The sequence below is a fragment of the Numenius arquata genome, chromosome 9, assembly GCF_964106895.1.
Source record: "Numenius arquata chromosome 9, bNumArq3.hap1.1, whole genome shotgun sequence".
In the NCBI taxonomy this organism is placed as follows: domain Eukaryota; kingdom Metazoa; phylum Chordata; class Aves; order Charadriiformes; family Scolopacidae; genus Numenius; species Numenius arquata.
This window is the reverse complement of record NC_133584.1, coordinates 46953168-46977396: the sequence shown is the minus strand read 5'-3', so window position 1 is coordinate 46977396 and position 24229 is coordinate 46953168. Positions and strand designations below refer to the sequence as shown.

Below are 24229 nucleotides of genomic sequence, written 5' to 3'. Positions count from 1 at the left end.
ACTTGTGTCCCAAGATCATCTTTCTGGAGTGGAAACAACAGGAGAGTAAAAACAATCCTACATCTGAGGGGTGGGTGAGGAAGTTTGGAAACTTCCACTGCAGCTGGCACTATCGCAGGCTTTCTGTGCTCTGCTGCACAGCACAGCCCGCCTCGCTCTGCTTCTGGGTTACTTTTTAAATAGAAAATAGAGAAAACAGGATCAACCTCAGACTCCAGTTATGAAACTGAATTTCTCAATGTTCACAAAGCTTCCGAGTTCCTTGGGTCAGTACGCAGGGCTCACATGCAGTGAAGACTACGTATATGTAAAAGTAAACACAAGTTCATAAATAGACTTTGGAAGCAGTTCCCTACTGGATTTTATCCAGGAGGTCAGAAAATAAGGAGGAGGGGAAAGCTAAGTGTGCCTTCCGTTGCACGTGGTTTGTTTTTCTCACTAACACTACATACTGTTCAGGACAATTTCTAGGAAGAAGGAGGCGGTCATAAAAGCCAATCAAAGTATGCTACAGCTTTGCTGAGTAGTAGATAAACAGCACGTGCAGAACAAGAGGAGGTTTTTGACTCAAATTCTTGGGCAGAAGCATCACAGAATGCAATGGGGCGTATTATTCCTGTGGCAAAAATCTAGTAATTGTTTGTACAGAAAGCTTTAAAAGTCTTTAGAAATATTTTAAAATGTGTTAATAATCCCCTGAGCTTAACCGGGCTTTAATTAATACTAAAATAATTGGATTGGCTTTGAAATTCTTCACAATATCACACTTTCAGAGGTTCCCTGCCTCTCCTCCTACTTCTCTCAGTATTTTGCCTAAACCGGGATCAGTGGCCTGACATCTGTCACTCTCTTTGGTTAAATGTCACAGGGTTTTTCCCCAGGCAGCGTAATGCTATGGGTGAAGGTTTACAGATCTGCGTTACAGTGGATGCTCCACACGGGGCTGGCTGACCCCAGAACAGAGCACCAGGTCCTAACACTAACTACGGGTGTTTATTTTACACTCCCAAAGATGCTGTTGCTGCTCGGATGGTAGTGAAGCAGCGCTGGATTGATAGAGCAACAACCAGGTGCCCTCAGGAATGTTTTAGGACTCTCCGTTTTCTGGATTTGTACCATAAGAAAAATATGGAGAGACAGGTCTCAAGACCTGAGTCACAAACTTCTCCCAGAGTCCAGCGACACAACCGAGGACATCAGAGATACACCTCTGGCAGTGGAGGATCCTGACTGGTATTTCTGTTACCTGCACGGGAATGGTCTTCCCCAGAAGTGAAATCAGGGTTTTCAGAGTTCTGTTTTGTGAATCATTTTTATTGAGTATGTTGGATGTTAAGGGTACTCCTGCATTCGGACGGATGGATGTAGGCAGCGTAGGATGAGCTGAAAACTTTGCTTGATGTGTACGGCAGGGTGAGGGACACGCTGCCCGGCCGCCACGAGGCTGGCGAGTGGTCAGGAGGTATGTCTGCTCCAGCACTCCCCATGTCCTGCTTTCAGTGATGCTTGTCTGGGGATTTATAAAGGCCTTTTACAAAGCAGAAAATAAACCGCCGGCACTGCCAAGCCAATAAGGCCACCGTTTCTCAGTAGCTGTCAACTGGCAGAAGCCAGTTAAAGCGAGGAACTGCCTCTCCCATGTGTAAATATCCTGCAGATCCCAAACGAGTAGAATCTTCCCTGACCTTAGCTGGAGCCTAAGCCGAAATGAGCTTACAGTTCCCTCTGGAGGCAGTGGAGAGGTAGAGATGATTTCAAGGATTGATTTACTCCAACACGGTTGTTGTCTTTATTTAGTTGGAGAAATGAGCCCTTCTGTAGGGACGTCCCTCTCCTTCCACTGAGCACAAATGCGGTAAAAAAAAAAAACTGCAGCATCCTATTTCACTGCGTCTGATGTGAGTGGAGATGGAATGAGTCCATGGGAAAGCAGGAGGGGGGAAGCCCCAGGGAACCTGTGGGAATTCCAGGAGTGGTTGGGATTGAGGGTGCTGTCCCAGATGCCATGCGAGGAAGGGCTAAAGGCTGATGGCCTTTGGCAGCTCTCCTCAGTGGAGGCTGAAGGCTCTCTCCAGCTCCTGCCAGAAGGAGGAAGGAGATCTTTGCTGGGCTGGGTGCAGCCCAGCTCTTGCATAAATCTTACATGGGTGCTCTGTGGAAGGGAAACCTTTTCCCCACCAGCCAGTGCCCCCATCCCTTTGGATCTGTCATCCCTCACCCCCTGACTCCAATTCACTCTTGCCGTTAACCCCCCCATCTCTGCCCAGCCTTTCTTCCAAACCTGGCTCCATCCCCTCAGGTTGTCCCACTAGTAGTTCTTTCCTACTTACAGGCTACAGGAAAAGGTCCCAACCCATGCAAAAGCTAAGTATCTGGGTCCTGCAGTGAGCACTGGGTTAAAACTTAGTCCAGAATGGTTTCATAGTGTCTCAACCATCACAGAAACCTCCCTCTCCTCCCCAGCTGCCCAGAACTGCTGAGAAAAGAGTCAGGAAACTTGACCGTTGCCTCTCGGGCCGCACTAACCTGTCACCCATTAGGGACATCTGCCAGCAGGAAACTGGACACCTGCTTCGGGCTTTTTCTTGCAGTCATTCAGCGTTGGTACAGAATGTCTGCCAAACCCCTATTAATAAACCACCTTTTTGTCTGTCGCAGTTACGCCAAGATAAAATGCCATTCCCCTTCTACCATCCGTCTTCTTTGTGTTTCCCAGGCCCTAACACAGCTTTCTTCTCTGTGCTGTTTCCTGATCTACTGAGATTTGTGTAGAGCTTAAAATAGGAGGAAGAATATAAAAATCAGTGAACTAGTCACATAAATAAGAGTTATAGGAATTCTCAGCCATACCATTAGGGCCTGACTATCCACAACTTACTACCCTAGGGGGAAAAAAAGAAAGAGAGAGAGAGAGAAGGTATATTAATTTTAAGCTTTATGGCACAGTTTATATCCAAATGTGTTGCTGCAGAAATGTTCTGTGGCCATCTTTGTGGATTCCTACTTTACAAGTCTAGTACAGTTGCTGGAGGGGAGAAGAAGGGACAGATGAAATAAAAAATAAAGCAGACTTCCTTCTTTCGTCATTTTAACTTCACTTAATGTTACTTTTTACATGGGGGTATGTGAAATTATTATTGTGTTTATAATCTATTTATTAAATTCATTATGCCCTCATATACAGCACAGCCTCTGAATTTTAAAGTATCTTTCAAAAGTTGTTATTAGCATAATCCCCTTTTAACAGATGGAGCAACTGAGAAAGTTGCCGTGGGTCGTTGAAACTCGTCCAGCAGCACAAGGGAAAGCAGCTTCGTCATCCTGTCTCGGGCCAGCACCGATGAGGCCAAGAGCTCTGGTCCGTTTGTCAATCTTAGCTGAGAGTCGAGTCTTGCTTCACTTATATTCGAGTTTTGGCCTCTCTTGCACACACAACATAACATAAAATTTCCAGGAGAAAGGATTTATGAGTACGCAAACATTTTTTACCAAAGGTCATGTCTGTATTGCTTTAAATTAGGTCAATTGCAGTGACTGTTGCATTTCCACTGACCTTCCAAAAATGCCAGGACTCGGCCAGGGAATCCAATTTAACTAAGGGTATAAAGACAGAGGACGTTTAAATACCTATGGGAAAACTCTCCTTCAAGTTTAATCTGTTTTATTTTAAATTAGGCTAATAAAAATTAAGGAAACTGTTGTTTTTCAAGAGAGTTTTCATGCAAATTTTTCTTGCAATTTATTTATTTATTTATTAAACAATATATTCCCATTGAATTTTCTAAGTGTCCCTCTGCATAGAAGCCTCCTGCAGAGGTCTTTGATTCATAAAAACCTCTAGGCAGAAGCTGGCACACTGGGGGTGCTCAGACAGTTATGATGAAAGGAGATCCCTGAACTCTAGAGATTTCTCAGAGATATTTACTGGGATGGAGATCCCACAAAGCCCTGACTTGTACCTCTGCTTCCTATTTCTCTGCCTTGAAGCATCCGAGAAACAATGAGTCCATGGGCTCCTAAAACGCTTAGGAAAAGGTAGGGCAATCCATCATGATTTCCAGATTTTAAAGGAAAATTAATGATTTTATTAGCAAAGCTATGCAGAACTCCTAATTGCTTGTGCAAGTGCAAATTCACCTTGATATGCTTGATGATATATTATTTGTTCTTTAAAAGGTCACCTCTGTCCCATAGCAGCTTGCTGTATGGAGTACATTAGCATCAAAGCTGCGCTACGTGCAGAGAGCGAGCAAAGAGAATGGTGCCTTTTACCCCGGCACAACGCAGAAAAACCACCCCTGAGCCGTAAAAGTAAATAAAAGAAAACCTTTCATACCGGTTAGGAGGTACACAAAATATCTGGATATAAGGGATATAAGGATATTAATTGACTGTGGTTGCCCTGCAGGCTGTTAATTATCACATTGCCTCGTTCCTAACAAGCAGAAGATGAATACCAGGCATCGGCCATAAATAATGTGTGTGACCGCTGGGGGTCACTTTTGGCTCAGAAATCCTCCACTTTAAAGGCCTTTTGGGAGCAACACAACTGCTGCCAAAGCAGAAAGGGGGACAACTGGGATTTGCAACTTGTGCATGAAAAATCGTTGGAAAATATTTATTTCACTTTAGGATACTTTGTAGCCCGGAAAGGCTTGAGGGAATTCTAGCAAATTGTCTTCATGAAACAGCTATTCTCACTAATTATTTTCCATCTTACAGAGTTTTGCAACGTGGGTATTTTGTCCTGAAAGACAATAGCGTTACTAAATTAATGAACTGAAACAGAAACTATAGGATTGGGTTAGACAAAGAGCATATTTTCTGGCTCTGTGGCTACGCAGACACACCACTGGCTCTGCATTTAAAAATGTTAAAACTATTCACCTGATCCGTGCATCAGATATCTACCACTTAGCTCAAAGGCTCCAAGTTCCCAGCTTTTGCCACTGAAGAAGTAAAGAAGGAGCAGAGAAAAGCAGTGATATTCTGGGCACTGGATTAATTTCTAGATTAATCCTGCAAAATCTTACACCTCTGAGGGGGGTCACCCTTAGATGATTGCTACAAATGGCTTCAGAGGGAGACCGTGTCTGAATAAAAAAGGTTTTTTAGACCAGCCTCCGTGTTCAGCCTCTTTCTTTTTGCAGTTTTTCTTGTTTGCTCAGGCTGTTATGAAAGGGGGCTGCTTCCTGGCCCCTCCTGCTGGGGAGCAGCCATTGAATCCCTTCATCCCTTGTATTCCCCGTCTCTGCTGGGCAAAGGACAATTTGCTCACCCACTATAGCAGTGCAGCTCAGCAGCGACGCCACAAAACCAGCATTAATCCAAAAGGCTTTTGTGAAATTCAGGAGACAGAAGGGAAAAAAAGAAGAGAGGGCGAGAGAATATAGAAACCACATAAATCCCTCCATCAAGTGTTTTCTTCTTGGCCTTTCTGAAGGAAGGATGGAGAATTTATGGTGAATGGGCGCTGGTAGGAGTGTCTGTAATATAGCGCCTGTTGTGTTCGAGTAAATGATTGCCCTTTTGTGCTCTGGTCTGTGGTTTTGATGATGAACTTCCTGAGAGACAGTAAAGATAAAAACCACAGCTTGCCACTTGGTGAAGATTTAGAGCGTTATAACTTCTAAGCGGTACTGCTGAGGGACAAACAGGCTCTTGACTCCTCTCCCTGAGCACCATGGCGGTGTCCCAGAATTTCAGTCGCTGAAACCTAAACAAAACTCATGCGCAAGCACACAAAATTCCTGCCCCCGGGGGGGGAGTCTCAGACCCCTACGGGAGGCAATGCAAAGCTGACCAGAGACTCTCCTTTGCTGTCAGCTTTGCAGGGAAACCATCCCAATACAGCAACGACGGGCAGCAGCGCAGGCGTACAGACAGCTCGGGGCTGGCAGTGAAGGTGCAGTGGAAGGTACCGGCTTCAGCTGGACCAAAACAGACCATAGGTTAAACGAGAAATGGTTTCAGGAACTTCTTTTTCCTTTTGCACTTATATATATGACATTATACTGGTAATCTCTCAGAAAAATGGTGGCCAATTTTCCTGTGAGGGTGATGTCAGGAGAGATGGGGAAGGACTCTTTATCAGGGAGTGCAGCAATAGGACAAGGGGTAACAGTTTTAAACTGAAAGAGGGGAGATTTAGATTAGATACTAGAAAGAAATACTTTACTGTGAGGGTGGTGAGGCACTGGAACAGGTTGCCCAGAGAAGCTGTGGCTGCCCCATCCCTGGAAGTGTTCAAGACCAGGCTGGATGGGGCTTTGAGCAACCTGCTCTAGTGGGAGGTGTCCCTGCCCATGGCAGGGGGTTTGGAACTAGATGATCTTTAAGGACCCTTCCAACCCAAACCATTCTATGACATGTGCAGCTCAGTTTGCAATTTCTTAACTATTTTTAGCTCCACAAGACCATTTGCTTCCCTTTCCTTATATATAATTTTGAGCAAAGCAGAAGACAGTTCTGCATTTTGCCATGAATGCTCTTCTCTGATGCTCTCCCCAGCTTGTGCCCATTAAAACAAGAGGACACATGTTCTGGGGTGCCAACACAATGGTCCCTTTTCGTGCGCAACCCATTATGGCACCTGCAGCCTCATGGCTCCCTGAGTGACAGCGGTGGGAAACGCTCAGCTGATGACAACCCAGTCCTTATCTGCTGGTTGGTTTGGAGTAGAAGCTCTTTGGGATCCTGCAGTGTAAGCACCAGACAGACTTCTGCTGCTTTTCAGGAAGCTTTTTCTTATCTCCCAGAGACAGGGGACTGGTAAAAATGGAAAAAAGTTTTAACCTTCGCCGTGACTGGTAAAAGCTTGATAAATTTTTAAATGCAAGCATCTGAAAGTGGGTAGCAGGAAACAAATACGTATCGCTGCTTCCAGGAATCTCAGATTTTAAGGCAGCCCTGGTTCTCGGAGATGTGTTTGTGCTTTCTGCCTGTTTGGACTGTTTTTTTCTTATGTGCTCCATTTTAAGGAGTGTTTTACGCTTGCAGCCCAGCTCTCAGTGTAGGTTTTGCTCAGCTGCTCGGTCAGGGCTGTGAAGCTCACCCCTGGGCTGACCAAGGCCCTGGGCACCGTGCCCTTGACGTGGTGCAAACTCCTGCTCCAGGTGAGGTTCAGCTGTCACAACCCACTGCAAGGAGTAGGAGAACTGGCAACGGAGAGGTTAGTACTCCGCTTGCATTTACAGCAGCATGAGATAAGTAAGTGTTATTAAAGCATTACTCACCATGCAGAGAAAGGTTATCATGCAAAGGCAGCGTAGGCGACAGGAACTGGGGGGCGAAGCAGCTGACAGCCCTGACACTATTCGCCTGCCACTTACTGCCCTCACAGCCTTTGGTCCCCGTGGACTCGGCTGAACTTTCAAATCTATACTTAGACAGGGCAGGCTCTCTGGGACACGATCACCAAATACAGAAGGATCGCTGACCTCCCGCAATCCGCTCTAAATAAAATGCAAGAGGACTCGGTCTCCGGTCAGGTCCCCCAGGAGGTGCTCTGGGAGCTGTGGGGGTGAGCCGCGGGGAAGGGTCCGGGCTCCATTTGCTGCTTGTTTTTCAGGAGGTGGGAAGGCAGTACACGTGCTTGATGCTGAGGGAAAGCAGATCTGCGGCGAATACCTCTGAGACTTATTTACCCTTGCAAAAATACATCCTCCAGTCACTGAAGTGTCAGCCCTCCAAAATGGAAGCAAGGGGCTGCGACCGGGTGGCACCTGCTCCCCGGGCTGCAGCTGCTGACCTGAGGGACAAGGCCACCGTGGGGGAAAGAAGGTCCTGCCCTCTGAAAAGCCTGAGGTCTGCTCAGCAAATGGCTGCAAAAAGGCCCAACAGAATAAAAGAGAGTTGGGTTTGTTCAGTCTGGAGAAGAGAAGGCTCCAGGGAGACCATATAGCGGCCTATAGTATCTGAAGGGGGCCTACAAGAAAGATGGAGAGGGACTTTTTACAAGGGTATACAGCGAAAGGACAAGAGGTAATGGCTTCAAACTGAAAAAGAGTAAATTTAGATTAGATATTATAAAGAAATTTTTCACTATGAAGGTGGTGAGGCTCTGCAATGAGTTGCCCAGAGAAGCTGTGGATGCCCCATCCCTGGAGGTGTTCAAGGCCAGGCTGGATGGGGCTTTGAGCAACCTGGTCTAGTGGGAAGTGTCTCTGCCCATGGCAGAGGGGTCAGAACTAGATGATCTTCAAGGTCCCTTCCAACTCTAATCATTCCATGATTTTATGATTCTATGAAAACAAAACAAGAGCCCACACCGTGGACCCTGTTGTGCCTGCCCCGTCACCCTGCTGAATACGATTGCTCTTTGCCCCGGGCTGGAGGAGCAGAAACGTTCTCCACATGTGACTGTTTGGGGCAATATTTGGTTAGAAGAGCAGCTCCACAGCCACCCCCTGGGACTCCTCCAGCCCGGCTGGTGGCTCTCCCTGGAAAGCCGGCAGCCATACAGCCCAACGTGTCTCTCCTGGCACAGCCTCACACCGTCCTTCACCGGCAAGACAGCCGCCTGCCCCGCAGCACAGGGGTTTATTAAAACCAAAATAAATAACCCCTGACTGAACCGGGGAAACAATGAAAAAGCTGGAATCCAAGCAATAAAGGGCCTTCCTCCATGTTCCCACCAGCAGCCTCATCCCCACACATCACGCTCACAGCGGGCTGCCAACAGCAGCAGCTGCCACCGGCCCAGCTGCCACCACACACCCCACGTGTCCCTATCCCAGTCACAAAATGGGGAGCCAGGTTTGCGTGCCCGGCTCACAGCCTCCGACCGTGGCACCCCCTTGCTGCAGTTGTTATCTGTGGCCTGGCTTGGCTTTTTGGTGTTGTGTGGGCACGAGCTGTGGTGGCTCCACCACCTTGCTGGGTTACCCGAGCAGAGCAGAGCAAACAGGGTGTCACAGGGCCACCCCCTAACACAGCCGTGTCTGACCGCGGGGACCAGGGGTAAGCATGGTTTCAGGGAGGCACAGGTGAGTGCAGGAGTGGTCCCTGCCCTCTCCAGCTCCCCCAGCCTGACTTGTTCGGTGAATGTGCTCAGATGGGGTTGCCAGTGTCAGTGCCGGCCCTACACTAATGGTGAGGTTGGGACGGGACCAGTTCCTCACCAGTAACACACGGCCCAGCTTGTCAGACACTTATAGACGCTGCCACTGCCTGCAGGTTAGTAGAAAAAGGTGCAAGAATGGGCGAGAGGTGTCCACCTTTGCATTACCCACACAAAATTGTGGCAGTGACTGTAACACTCGCAGAGGATTTATAATTATCTTACTTTCAGAGGAGTTCTAGAAAGGCAAATACTTAAGGACAGCGTAACCTAAATAGTCCAGCAGCAACTTGGGTTTCAGGTCACACTGCTCCGGCAGAGTCCTCCCTTCTGAACATTCCCATTTCCAACAACACAGCTTAGTCACAATTTCCTACTGAAGCTTCGCATGCCGTCACATTGCCGGTGACTCTTCAAAAGTGGAAACGAAACTGGACAGGTTATGCAGGGTTTTAAGGTAGTTTTTTCTTGCTGCTTAATTTGCATAGTTACCAATAAAGCTGTCTTCCTAAGTACCTTTCTGTTTCAAGTCTAAGGGCACTTGTGTTTAAATTCTAGTACCGCCATCCCCACCATGTTACATCAGCAGTGCATAATTTATTTGTTATTTTTTCTTTATTCCTCCTCTGAAAAGGACAGAAGTGTACAATCTCATTCATATCCTCAGGGAAAGAAAATGTCTGTGTGAAATTGTATTTGTGTGGTCCTCTTGCGATGTCATGGTAAATGAGAGGATGTGTTTTGAGGTCTAGATGCTTACAAAACCAGATTTTTGCTTCTGGAAGCATGTAATTTTTTAATCACATGCTACATTTCAAAGCCTAGGGCTCATGTGTTTATTTTTGCATAACCAGGGAATCTTTTTATCAAAGAGCTCTCTACTATCAGCTTTTAATATTCTCAAGTAGATGTATTCTGTCACCCTCTCCAAGGACTACAAGCTTTCTCTGAGCTCTGTGATACACCAACATGCAGAAGCACTTCAGTAAATCTACGGAGGCAAACGGTTCTTTTCAGAAGTCCTGGGCAAAAGCCCAGAGTCAGCAACCCCTAAAGGCCAACAGTAACAGCTTCAAATGATCTTCAGCACATCTATTTCTCTCAGAAATCCAGTATACTGAATAACATTGTTTATTTAACTTGTAATGAAACTTCCACGTTTGTTGCAGAACAGATTGTTCCACGGAGCAGTGGGATCCATGATGGCCCTTGACAACTTAAGAGACTTCTGTGTTAAGGAAATTCCCAGGAGAAACTTAAGCTAAAGTATACATCATACAAATGCAATAGTCAAAATATTGTGCAGGACATCTTAAGTTTTAATAAAACTGATAGCCAGAAATCCACTGACATTTGAAGTTTTAAATAAAAAACAAACCCCTGCCTGTATACTCAGAGTTTGGTTTATATTGAATGTAGTTTAGATGTTCCTTAGAGCTCCAACCATCTGTGAACTATTCAGTCCCTGTCTCTCCATGCCCAGCCTCCTTTCTGCTCAGTCTGACAGGGATTTTCAGCGGAAATAGAAAGTTTGCGCTTACATTTAACTGAGAAATCAACATCTATAAATTATCATCCTACCCATCAAAAATAGACATTCACCAACACACAAATACCGTTGCTCACCAGGAAACCTGTGTCCTGATAGTGACAACAACTGGTACTCCTTTTCATCCTCCTTGCACAGTCCTCCAAAGACAAGGCTATTTTAAATCCACATTCCTGTCATCAGCTAAACCAATTTATTCTGTGCCTTTTACCTTCAAAAAGAAATTGTCTAAATGAGTTATCATCACCCTTGCGTAGCTGTAGGAAATACCAGTTCCATGCTTACACACACATTTTTGCCTGACCACAGACACTTAGAAACCATTTCAAACATTGATTTTTCCAGAAATTCATAGATGTGTATGTCTATAGAAAGTTATGGAAAGGTAAAGTTATGAAATGAAGCCATAAATACCGATTTAAAGACATATAATTGTATTTTAATCACTTTAATGCTTTTCTTTTAAAGTAATTTAAAGCCTTGGTTGCACCCCCACCTCTTTTCCTGAAACTTAGAGAATTCTCAGACCATTCAGTAGAGCTGTTCTTATTTCCACTCAAAGCCCTTTCGGAGCAAATGCATCCTCTCTCTTTCTGTCAGAAAACCGTACTGACCCACATCCTCTCTAGCAGCATCAGGCATCAAGCCCAGATCTTAAAACACAGGACCATGCAGCCACTGTTAGTGGACCATCAGTGCAGGCTGCTTTCATTAAGGCAGCTTCTATCTTACTAAAAAAATTATGGCAAGCACTTCTGTATTTGCAATAGTGGTCTCACTGGCTCTTTTCTTAATGCGGACCTTCAGAGCAAACACTTACACTATTGTTTACATCATTTTCCCTCCGTGATACCTAAAAGGTATCTTTCTACAGCGCTGCTTCACACGGGCAGTGAGACAGCAAAGCCAAGAGTCCAGAGCCAGCCAGGCTTTCTCGTAGCATCTGACACGCACAACAGAAGCAAAAGAAAGTTTTCCTGATTCCTTTTTTTTTTTGTAAACATCCACAGGTAGAACTCAAACAGAAAAATCTAATCATCAAGGAAACACAAACTCCAACAGGAGAGTTAAAAAAGCTGATGATACTCAGTTCTATTTAGGTTCACACAGCACAGTAACTTTTTTTTCTAGAGCTTTAAAATGATGTTTATGCCACCTTAGGGCATAAGCTCTTACCCAAGACCAAGGGGAGCCGGTGGGGGTCTCTGGCTGCTCTTCCTCCTCAGACGACATCCTGAGCTGATCGTTTTCCTCCACTTCTAAAACCACTTGTGGTTTCGGCCATATACAAAAATGCTGCCTTTAAGTTTTAGCTGTTGACAACAAAGCTCCAGAGAATATAATTTCCCAGTGATCGTGTTTGCTTGCTAATTTTACCTGCTGAAGTTCTTGGAAGCACAGTCAGGGCAAGAAACCTGAGCTCAGTAAACCAGAGCACACTTTCCTTGCAACTGACTCCTCAAGTATCCTAATTAAGTCATAAGGTTCGGTGAAAAATTAGAGCCTGACAAACACAAATTCACTTCCAAACAGTCGGTATCCTTACTTTCATATGAGATGTTACGGTCAGACGGTTTGCTGGGCTATAAATTCTATGAATGGAATACAAGGAATTCTCACTGCCAACATTTTATTACCATCATTAATCGTACTTTATATGGATTTTAATGGTTTAATTTTGTTTTCAAGACAGGTTCTTAATGTCAAAATCTAATTCTGCCTTTCTGCACAGCTGCACAGTTCCACAACCGTAACTGTATGGATGTGAAGGCAGCACAGCTTTTCCATTCTTCTGTGCAATCAAGTTTGAAAGAGGGTCATTTTCTTTTCCATTTGTCCCTTTTGATCATCCGTTTCTGTTCAGTTTGGTACCAGAGTGTAGGATCCAGGTATTACAGATCTCACCCCGTGTGACACCAGACAAACTTGCCCTGACACCTGTGAGACCTCTGGGTCCGTAAGAAGGGACTGCAGGGTCCAGCATCTTGAAATCACTTCTGGCGGCCGACAGGAATGGCAGCGTTGTCACCAAGACCAGGCCTGGAGGAGGCTTTGTGCCTTGAACCGACCACTCACTCACAGCTGTGACGTGCTTTACAACTCACAACCTTTAGCTCGAATTTTATTCTTCTTATTACTATTCCTCTCCTTATAAGGCATCCAGCTGCAGTAGCTGGTGCAATAAAATTGCTATCAAAACCCCCGAGCCCTTCTGATACATCTCTGACTTTGGGCAAAGGCTTTTAAATCTTTCCACTGAGTTATACAACGTAACAGGCTATTTATAGCAGGAGCGTCCGAGGGCCAGCTATGAGCTGATAGTGATTATCAAATGGACCAATATCCCCAGCTATGTTTGATATTTGGCCTTAAGCTAAATGCAAATTCAGTAGGTAGGAAAATAATTAAGCGGTGGGAAAAGAGAGCTTTGGGAATACAGCATTGAGAAACAGCCCGGTGCCAGCCCGTGGTCTCTCATCACTGTGAGCGTCACGAAGCTGGGCAGCTTGTAAAGACAGAGAGGGCTAAAAAGTGACAGCCCTCCCTGATAGCTGGCAGCCCACCAGGCATTGTCAGCTTGAGGATCACAGTCGCACAGGCTGTGGTTTGACACTGTTGTTTTCAGCAGCAACACCAGCATCAGCTGGACTTGCCTCTGTCATCCTCCTTATCCTAAACTACAACATTCATGGCTTTTTAAAGTTGGAAACCGTTTCCTAATTTATTCTGGGGTCTCAAGAAGATCTGTGACATCTCAGCTGAGAGGGAAGCTCACTGCTATGTGGAGTTGACTTTAAGCTTTGGGAGTACTGGGAACGAGGTGCTATTCCTGTGCATCAACCAAAACTGACACAGCTGCCGAACTGCTGCAAAAGTCTGCCACGGCAACGGAAATGTCAGTTTGCCTCACAGGACAGGTATCGGGTGCAACACCCTCTCGGCTCGCTCCTGTTACTCACTGGGCCTACGGGAGCCCGCTGGGCTGCCCTTAGCATCCCTCCTGCGCTGTCACGCAGCCTCCTGCTGCCAGCTCTGACCTGCTCCTGCCCCGGAAACTCCGCCACTCTGGCCCACTGGTGCCAGTCCCGATGGACTTCCCACCTGATGGTTGACTTGTGGTCACAGAGACATCTGGAAGAGACATCATTTTCAGAGAAATTGATGCTTACTTCAATTCTTTCACGTTTCACATTAGAAACTCAGAATCTGAAGCAGCCCGATAGCCAAGTCCCTCTCAAGTTGTAGGCTAACACTTCCAAGAGAAAACAGCACAGCACTTAAGTTACCAAGATGCTTAAGTTACTCACTTCTGTTGTACACCAGATGCTAAGACTGAGCACAGAAACCCATTTATTAGCTATCTGACAGATCACATTTTCTTTCTGGAACAATTTCGGGGAAGGAAATTCAATACAATTCTTCTCATTTCAGCTAAACAGGGAAATGCCACACCTAATGAATTTCAATGGTATTCCTGCTTCTGCTGAAAGCTCTATTCACTAAACTTAAAAGATAGGAACCACTGTTTGTTGAAGTAATTTTCCACTGTCCCACCCATTTCTTCTCTTAAATTTGCTTTCAAGCTGTGATGAGTTAAGTATAACAATCTATCAGAAATACTCTTTAAATCATTGTAATGCGTTGCATAATGTTTACTTATAAAATTCTTCAAGAAGTGGCCGTGCATCTTTCCCAGCATGCTGTATTTCTGAAGCCTTTGTCATGTTCTGCACTGTCCGACTTCAGAACCTTTCTGCTTTCACCAGAAGCACGAACAAGTACCAGCATTTCTTCTGTGCAACATACATGAACCCAACGACTGCTGTTCCGAGATCAATGCATCTGATAGCCTGGTATCCTATGTCCAAGGGTGACCATCTCCAAACAATTCTGATCAAGAAGTCCAGAAAAGGAATAGTAACCAGCTGTAAAAAGAACTTTCTCCATAATTTTCATAAATTAGTGCACTGGTTTTCAGCCTTTTCCCAAAGTTGCCATTCCCACCACCTCCGCTGTGGTGCCCACACAGCCAGGCCACTGTCTCTTTGCCTCCTTCCCATGCTCCCCCACCACCTCAGCAGCTGCTTTTCCTTCATTCCTTTCCCATTTCCCCACTCTCGGGACTTCACGACACTGCTGCTACTTCCCCAGTTGGTGTTTTCAACCAAAGACACATGTGGAACACAGGGGCTGACGCAAAATTCAAGGAAGGTATCCTCAGACTCACAGTTCTCATAAGCTTCACAATGGATTTCGGATTCCTGCTCTGCTCGTAGCCTCTGTGAGATCCTGTAGCAACGAGTTTCATTGAATAATTATGCAGTGAAGATAGAAATCTTGATGTCATTTTTAAACATTGCCAAATGATTTCACTGCACGATGACACAGGGTAAACAGGAGCCAACTTCTTTTTATAAACAGCGTTTGTAAATGCTGTATCATGAGAAGGAAAAAACCATTTGTAATCATCCCAGAATATTTAAATATAGTAATATTAGAACATGGTAACCTTGCTGTGAACTTTATCATGCTGAACAGATAAGATTTTGTCATCTTATTTTTAATAGTATAATGGTTCAACTTAAAGATTAATTTAAGATATTTTCAAACACAATCACAGCTCTACTCTACTGGGACAGTGCCACTCACCTACAACAGTTAAGCTTTCTCCAGCCTTTTCAGATTACTGCAGTTGCTGTGGACATAGTGTATGGAACTGCTCTTCTCCATTTTCCTTCTGTAAAGTCTTTTGTCTCATAAACACCACCCGTGGCAATGTATAGCACCTTGGTACCTGAAGCAAGGCCATATTAAGAAAGCAAGAATAAAATCTACCTTAGGCAGCTGCTGAGTTGTAACCCTCCTGTGTCGCATCCCCCGCAGAAGTAAGATTCAAGACGCTGCATGTTCAGCCCTAACATGAGCCTAGTGGGCCATTTCAGACTGGTACAAGAATAATTTAAGTTCAAATAGAAAGAAATCATGCCATCACCAAAAAACAGGTTCTGTGTGTTTGTAAAAGCACATTCTGCATAGGCACATGACGCAGAATTAAGCCAGTGGCGACCACAATACCCTGTGAGCCAATAACTAAATGTTCTCCAACCTGTTACTGGGTCCCTATAGTAGTAGGTAGCAACAAGTAAAAACTCACTTTCACATCATTTCTGTTGTCTCTAAGTATAAAGAAAATCGTTCAGTTGCTGTTAGCAATGCCGCTCAGCCTTTTCTGTAGCAGCTCCGCACACACTGCCGGAATGATACTCCTCACGATGTTCAGAGTTTAAGGGCATAATCAGCACATCGGTGATTTAACAAGTGTGAAGAAATTTCCTTCTGTTTCTATTACTATGTAAATCTAAATCAAACATTTCTATATTCTTGAGGATTTTAATCAAAAGCACATTTACATATGAAGCAGCATTATGAAGCCTCTCTTAAAATTATATCAGTTGATTCCAAACCTCTTTTTCTCATTGAGCAGGAGTCTCGCTGTTATATCCGACACCCCATCACTCTCTTACCAAATAATATGTCAGCAGTGGGTGATGCCAGCAACTGGACTATTGCCTCAAAACTCCCGGAGTTCTGTCCTCCCCAGTCATCAATGGTTATTTTGGGGGCTGTCAAAACAGGACTGGAAATGTGATAAAAGCATTTGTAAATAACCAGAACAACCGAGTATTTCTTCAGATGAAAATTGGGATATGGGATGAAAGACAGTTGACAGGCAGAGGATGTATGGGACTAGTCTTACATTTCATCGAAGAAAATGTAAGGAGAGGGAGAGCAGCCCTGAAGAGAAGGACTTGGGGGTCTTGGTGGATAAGAAGCTCGACATGGACAGCCAATGTGCGCTCACAGCCCAGAAAGCCAACCGTATCCTGGGCTGCATCAAAAGTAGTGTGGCCAGCAGGGCAAAGGAGGTGATTCTGCCCCTCTACTCTGCTCTGGTAAGACCCCCACCTCGAGTACTGCATCCAGCTCTGGAGCCCCCAACATAAGAAGGACATGGACCTGTTGGAGATGGTCCAGAGGAAGACCACAAAGATGATCAGAGGGCTGGAGCACTTCTCCTATGAAGATAGGCTGAAAGAGTTGGGGTTGTTCAGCCTGGAGAAGAGAAGGCTCCGGGGAGATGTTATAGCCCCTTTCGGCACCTAAAGCGCCTCCTACAGGAGAGATGGGGTGGGACTCTTTATAAGGGAGTGTGGTGACAGGACCAGGGGAGATTTCAACTACAGAGGCCTGTACATTCCCTGTCACCACAACAGGAGGCACTTCCTAGGGAGGAAGGGTGAAATCCCTTACGTCCTATAGTGTTCAAATTAGCTGCAATGCCTGTGTTATTCAAATACCGGATATCAGCTCGTAAGGGCTTGTGAAGGGTGCTTTGAGAGTGGAGAGAGGATAGTAAGATGGAAAATAATGTCACCTTCCCCATAACCTTCTCTGTATTTGGATATTTTGCAGAAGCTGAATCATAAATACTTTACGCTCTGACACACAAAAAGAACATGCTAACAATACTATCTGCAGGTGATAATAGCGGATGACTAAACCAGCAGGCACGGAAGGCACTAGAGAAAAACATAGAGGCTGAAAAAGTCTAAAAGTATGCAGGCAATGCCTTTCGTTTTGTTTGCTACTACATTATCAAGTCAATCCATGCGATGGAGAGCTCTATCTTCTTGCCACATGCAAAGTCAGAAAGGAAAGACTGAAAGATCTGTTTGCATCGTGGGCAGGGGCCAGATTTGCTTGCAAAGATCACTGGAATTGAAAGGCAAGAATTTTCCTCCCTCAAAAGGCGAGAGAAGGGTGGAGCTGGGACCTGGGTTCCCAACCCTGCACATGCACCTACGGTAAACAACTGCAACACAGGATGCCAGTCCCACCCGAACAGATTTGCTTTTATTTATCATGATTATTTATTTGTATTACTGTATCACCTCAGAGTCCCAGTTAGACATGAACCCTACGTTGTCCCTCTCCCGGAAAGCTTACACTCTAAGGGAGCTCAGCTTGTCAACTAGGTCAGGGACAAAGAAACTTTTGGATGGAGCTTCCTGACTCATCCACCATTACATTTTTGGCATCCTGTGAACAAAACGCCAAATTTTTCTACCACTTCGGGTACGTAGCTGGTCGTATGATGGGAAGCAACTGCATTTTGGTTACACAGTAAGTGCGTAACTGGTCTTATAACAGGATGTGCTCCATCAGACAATGGGCTGTGCAAGCAAGTTTCACCATATACAATTGCTTACAACTATACTCCGTGATGGAGAATGACTGCACTTGATGACACGGTAGATGTTACGGCTGGTGAGGCCAGGTCCTGAGGGTCCTATCCTGTAGACAGGATACAGTAGGAAGGTAACTCAGGGAGCAAAAGGTTAATGGTGAAACAACACTCAGGAGTATGGTGGTTTCAGCCCACTAGCGGCTGCATATTGTCATAGTTTTGAAGACTTCCTGGCAAAGGAGAATATTAAGAAAGTATGTGATTTATTATTATTTATTTATTATTATATATTTTAGGCCTTTTTTCAGTTGCGTGGAGAAAATGGGTGCCTAAAGACTTGCAAAGCAAATCACAGGTCTAAAACACAGGGAAAGTTTACAGCCACTTGGTGTGAGTTGTTTCAGTATTTGGTTTCAGCAAAGGATATTTCAACCTGCTGGCTTTAGTTCCAAGTTCTTGTAAAAACTCTTCTACCTTCGAGGCTGTGTTACGCTGTAGGCCTTAAGCAGTACTGTATGTTCTTGTCAGCGGTTCAGATCACTCCTTAGATATAAATTAACTGCTTTCAGCCAACCCTTTTATTTTTTCCCTACAAAACTGTACTTGATGGTGCTATACATCACCAAGACAGATGTCCATGCAGCATCAACTTTATTTGTAAAGGATGGATTAGACACGAATGTCACACTTATTTTAAAAAGTTTAAATTAACTAAACAACTGGTGAAAACTGAAGAGGTAACACTATTTACATAGGACAATGCCCGCTTTCCTTCCCAAAACTTAAACAAAGTGAATTCTCACTCTGAAACAAGAACAATGAAATACAGAAACACACTGATTTCTAGCAGATATCTTGTAAATAGCGATCTAAGTCTCTCAAACTTGCTGAACTTACCTTTTCCCTGTAAACCTAAATTAGCTCTTTGGCACAGTCATACTGATGTCTCCAGTTCAAGGTCAGTACTGTTATGGTCTCAGCCACCTGACGGCTTTTCATCAGTATAAAATCAATGATCCTCTCATTGCTGTATCCAGCAAGAAAGGACTGCCCAAAGATTAGGTATCTTCTGACAATGTCTATCCTCATCCTTCCTGCACCTGGACTTAGTGAAATTAACACTGATTCTAGAAAGACAAACATGAAGTTTGCAACTCAGAGAATTTTTCCAAAAACCTAGACAAAGACCATGACCACCAATTTCACATTTAGAGTGTACTAAATACTGCGATGCCTGGTGCCATTCTAGAACATATTTTTAGGTTTCCACCTGAATTTCTCAGAGAAGTAGACTCTATTCTCTCACTCTTTTGAAGCACCTTGGCAAGAAAATATCCCCAGAAAGTGTATTGGGAGTGGGAGTGAGACAGCATCTCATCTGCTGTCTTGAGTGCACTGAGCCCTGCTTGAAGTCTGCAGCCAGTGCGACAATTTAATCAGAAAGCAGAAAATGCCACTGTTCAAGATGTAATAAGTCACTTTGAGGTCAGCCTCAACATTTTGCCTCTTCAGTTACTCAAGGCCATTTCAATTTCAGGTTTAAATGTTCAGATCTCCTTTTAAAATCTGCTTTCTTGACCCTCTTCCTTATGCTAATAAAACCAGACATACAATTTTGCTTTTATCCCAAGAGTCCTGTATGGTCAAACTACCCAGTGTGGCACCTGTTCCAAAATTAAGGGTCCAACTGAGTTCCCACTATTAAAGAAATATACTTTACAAATCTTCATATAAAAAGCCTACCTGAATCAATCAGTAGCAGTATACTACAAAACTGTAACAATTCCTCTTGCCTTCTGCCAACTGTTAGATAAATAATACTTGTAAAACAAAATCTTCTCCTAAATTTACATTTCCTATTTCTGGCATGTACAAAAAGTTTTCTAAAACTCTTGCTTATGAACTTGCTTTTGTCTTTCGTGTCACAGAAGAAGTGCACTCATTGACCTCCCTTCTGATCCAAAATGATTTCCGCCATGCGGAGTAGTAAGTTTCTGCATCTCTCCCAGGAGTTAGGAACAACTTCCATCAGACAATTAAATTTGAAAAGTCACTTCAGTGTTTGGAAATATGAGCGGTAAATTTGCTGATTAGATATCATTCTAATGAACCACGGAAAACAGTCCTGCTTCTGTTCAGAAAGCAGAGCCTCTCAAAAGTCATTTCATGAAATGGTGGCAATTAGTCTCTTGTTTCATTTAGGAAATGTGTCTCCTTTCAATTAAATATGTCGTCCAGTCAGGAAGAAAAGTGGTCTGTCCTCTTTTGCATTGGCAGTCTGGAATTCATCCCGCAGTCGGAACTGCCATTCATCTTCCAGCTCTAGCCGGACAACCGTCTGGCGAAGAGAATTGCGATCTTGACAAATCACGCACAAGGTGGCACCTGAGCAAATAGTTAAAAAGAAACCCATGTGAGTATCCCCTTTGTTCTCAGATCACCCAGCTCCCATCACCCCTCAGCATGTAGAACTCCACCACTTTCACAACAGGAGTTACGAATGGGCTTGGAAGAAAACTAAGACACTCGTGTAGGACTGAGGAAAACTGTGTTCGGCTCCCTATTTATCAAGATCTTCTTGTGTAACTTGAGGCAGTTTACTAGATGAATACTAGCATTCATCTAGTGAACAGGACTGCAATACATTCCCTACTCTTTAGGGTAAGGGAGGGTAAAACTGTCAGGTCTAAGGAGGTGGTGATGGGTCCTGGCAGAACACAAGACAGAGCCCTACATCCTACATTACTGTTCTAGCCCTGCTGATCATTACCTTGTTGAGTGAAAACCTCACTCAGCAAAACACTTACACTCCAAATCAGTCACCACGATGGCTGACTAAGCTCTTTGTGCTTTGCTGACCAGAAATGGTCGAAATATGTCTTTAGAGCTAAGCACAAGCTTTAGCGTTTTTTGGATTGGTAAACTAATGTGCTGGCAAAGAAGAATCCAGGCAAATCCAGAATGCCAAAGTAAGAAACACCATATTTTAGTGAACAATATCAACTGTCTTAACTGGCATGCTGATACCATTTTAACTTGCATGCATGATTTCCTGGCTTCTGAGAAAAGTGCTCAATTAAGAGGAAATAATTACCTAGCCAGCATTCAGTAATCTGAACGAGAAATGGTGAGGTAAGTGGAAGTGCCCAAGACAAAAAAAAACTTGAGAATATAATACAAAGAAACAAGACAGACAGTCATGTGGTGTTGAACGCTTATGTGGCTGGTTAGAAGGTCAAGTAGACTGCCAAAGGAGATGGAGGAATCCCAAAACAAATACACTTTGTGCTGCATTCTATAAAAATTGGCTGGTTTATGCAAAATGAAACTCATTGATAGCCTCTGGTCACTCAAAAAAAGGCAGTACAAAAGCACTGCTTTCATTTGCAGTTACTCTGATAGCCTTGTTAGAGAAACTACAGGCTGACTGAAACACAGACGCTGCTCCAGAACGAGCACAGACACTGACCCTCACGCGGCTTCAGTGGTATGTGCAGGTAAGAGCACTGTATAGCCCAATTTGCACTTTGCTACTCATACCTACATGAAACACTATTAACTGCAACAAAACCCACAGCAGTTCATAACAACTGTGCCTGTTGCAGGAAGGCATTTGCCACAGTGTTCTTCCTCCAGTGACAGTGATGGCTGTGAGCGAAACAAATCCCCAGAGTGCTAAATGCCTGAGATAGTAGCAGAACAATCCAAAAGAAGTTTGCGGTGTGACTGCCTGCAATACAAATGGAAGTTATTTGTCTCCACTGCAATCCACCATAGTAAGTACTACATGGAGAAACTGGTTATTAGGAAAAAATTGGAAATGAGCCAGCTTCTATTTCCAGGGATTGTAAATGGATTTTGATGGAAGCTTGTTTATCACCCACTTTTCTATCGAAAATTAGAAAAAACCTGCAAGAATACAATAAGTGAATGCTTCATACATAAATCTTACAAACTCATTTTTCAAACATAAAGGAGTTATGCATATACAGTAGGCATAATGATATAGAGCCAACATTCTTCCCCAGTTAAAAATCTGCAGAACTTCCAGCACTGTTATATACCAGTTTACTACAGTACAGAGCCAGCGTGATCAAGCATCAAAGACGGGTGGGATGTGTAAAGACAAGTATGAATACATGCATATACATATATATGCACGTATATTTTCATATAAAATACATTTTTCCCCAGGTTCCCAGAGACCAGGTCATGTAATTGTCTGTAATAATATTATTGCAGCTCACCTTTAAGAAAATGAAACTTCTTCAAAAAGCTAGCTACAACAAAGGAGTCACAGAGGTATAGCAGGAGACCACTGAATGTCAAACCGGAGGAACTGATATTCAGAGAGTGAGGCCGAGAACTCACGTAGCAAACTGCAATCTGATTGGGAGAGGGAGAACAAAAAATTAACATTTTTCCACCTTCTATATAAAGCTAAGGCTTGATATCTAGCTTTCAGTATTTGCACCTGATTCAAATTCAGGCTTGCTTTCCAGCTTCAAATATTGCGATCTTTATAGTTGCTTCCTAAAAATTCCTCTATTTATTAAAAATCTACAAAAAAAGCACTATTCCTAACTATGTATTAGTAGTTAATATTAAATTCTATTATTAACATGAGATTTAGATATGATAGGGTTTGAAAGCTGCAGCAACAATAGCTCCCCACAACCATAACGTTGTGACCTGCCCAGCACACTTTATCTACACGTGAGTATATATAGTAATTGTGCAGTCAGACATGAGAAGAACCCTTTAGAAATGCCTAATGTCATTTTCATTACTCAAGTCAGTAGAGTTATGTATATACATAAATGCACAAAATTTCCTCTTGTCTAGTTTGTTTTTAAGGTTACTCCCCAAATCCACCAGGAACCGGGAATGTTTATAGCACTGTTTCACGATTTATGAATTTAAATTAAGGAATCTTCCACACAAGGCTTTGTTTCCAAAGTGCCAGTGTACTACTTAGTTGGGGCAGATCCTCATCTGGCATAAACCAGCATGATTCAGTGGAGGAAGGTTAACCCACAGCAGCTGAGACTCTGCCCCAGGATGCCTATATTTATCCATATTCCTTCAGTCCTATTGTATCATCTTCCAGCTCAGGTAACTGTACTTATTTCATGTGCTGAATGTGTTAGAGATGAAAGGATGCAATGGATGAAGACAGTAACAGTACAATGCCCTTCCACAGAGTTTGTTTTTCCAGAGTTCAGCCAGAAAGGAAATTAAAAGATATAGTTCAAAATGTCCTTGAACCAGCATATATGGGAAGGTCGTTACACAGCTGTTGTGGTAAAGAAGTTTAGAAAATCCAGCAAGACAACATTTCATTTAATATTCAAGTCAGGCAAAAAGGTAAAAACAGTTTCTCCCTCCTGAACACCACCACCTTAGTACCACATTTCTATCTGACCTATGTTTGAGTTTAAGTATGGCCTTGGCTTTAGATCCAAACTCATCCGAGAGAGCCAACAGCTCCTGAGATCTAATGCCAGCTTCTCCCATTCGGACTGTTCTCTTGGTACTTGCTTCTCTGCCTCAGGTTACCAGGCAAAAGTGAATTAAGAAATTTGTATTTTGAAGTGCCTTCTAAGGGCTAACTAGCATTTCTGTTGTGGAAGAAATTTGTTGTAGGAAGGGCCAAATTATAGCAGACTGAGAAAACACTTAAAGAAAAACGTGCTCTGTGTTAATTCAGAATCTGATATAATTCACAGACTATATTACTATTTAGGACAACTCTACTATTTTTCTCCATGTACTTTTTTTGAAGCCTCTAATAATATCTCTATGGGACTAAAAATTTGATTTTAACATGATAGGGTTCTAATACCTTGTTCTTCAAAGGCTGCTTAACTGTTATTAAGGAAATCATGAACAAACTCATCCAAAACATAGCCTGTACATTTCTAGAGCTGCTTGAAGATTGTTTTGTTCAGTACCTGTGGCCCCAAGTTAAGGTAACAGTCCACAGATAGCACTGGATGGCTGTAATTCCTCAGTGAGAGAGGGAAGAAGCGATGGCTGTGATACTGGAGGTATTTTTCAAGGAGCAACTGCGCAGGTGCTGCCAAGAAGGTATGCTTGCTGTCAGGAGCACAAATGTACTGAGCAGGTGAGATTGAAACTGGAGTGTCAGATACCTGTGGGGAAAAATGCTTCTGGTACAGATCAATCCTGATCAATCAAGTTGTACTTTTCTGCACTTTGGGTTATATAAAATATATCTCTATCCTATAGCTCTAAGATTTATATAAGAAGCAAAGTCATTCAGCCAAAAACATCTGCTGCCAAAACAGTCTGAGTTTCATGGAATTGTATTTGTATTTATAGACCCTTTAGGGTTTGTTGTTTAAAC

General features: G+C 43.7%; 2 protein-coding genes across 3 annotated transcripts in view; both read right to left on the bottom strand.

The window, feature by feature from the left end:
- The window catches only part of LPIN1 (lipin 1), an 80056-nt gene extending 68067 nt beyond the window's left edge, over positions 1 to 11989 (bottom strand). Inside the window, exon 1 of the mRNA XM_074154073.1 lies at positions 11787 to 11989. Within this exon, the coding sequence (XP_074010174.1) occupies positions 11787 to 11843 (57 nt within the window). The 5' untranslated portion in view covers positions 11844 to 11989. The remainder of the gene's footprint in view (positions 1 to 11786) is intronic.
- An 8091-nt stretch (positions 11990 to 20080) lies between these two features.
- GREB1 (growth regulating estrogen receptor binding 1) overlaps positions 20081 to 24229 on the bottom strand; it is a 53024-nt gene continuing 48875 nt past the window's right edge. For both annotated transcript variants that reach the window (XM_074153235.1, XM_074153236.1), the window contains exons 30-32: positions 23814 to 24014; positions 22107 to 22245; positions 20081 to 20244 (exon numbers count right to left, since the gene is read on the bottom strand). In XM_074153235.1, the coding sequence (XP_074009336.1) occupies positions 20081 to 20244; positions 22107 to 22245; positions 23814 to 24014 (504 nt within the window). The remainder of the gene's footprint in view (positions 20245 to 22106; positions 22246 to 23813; positions 24015 to 24229) is intronic.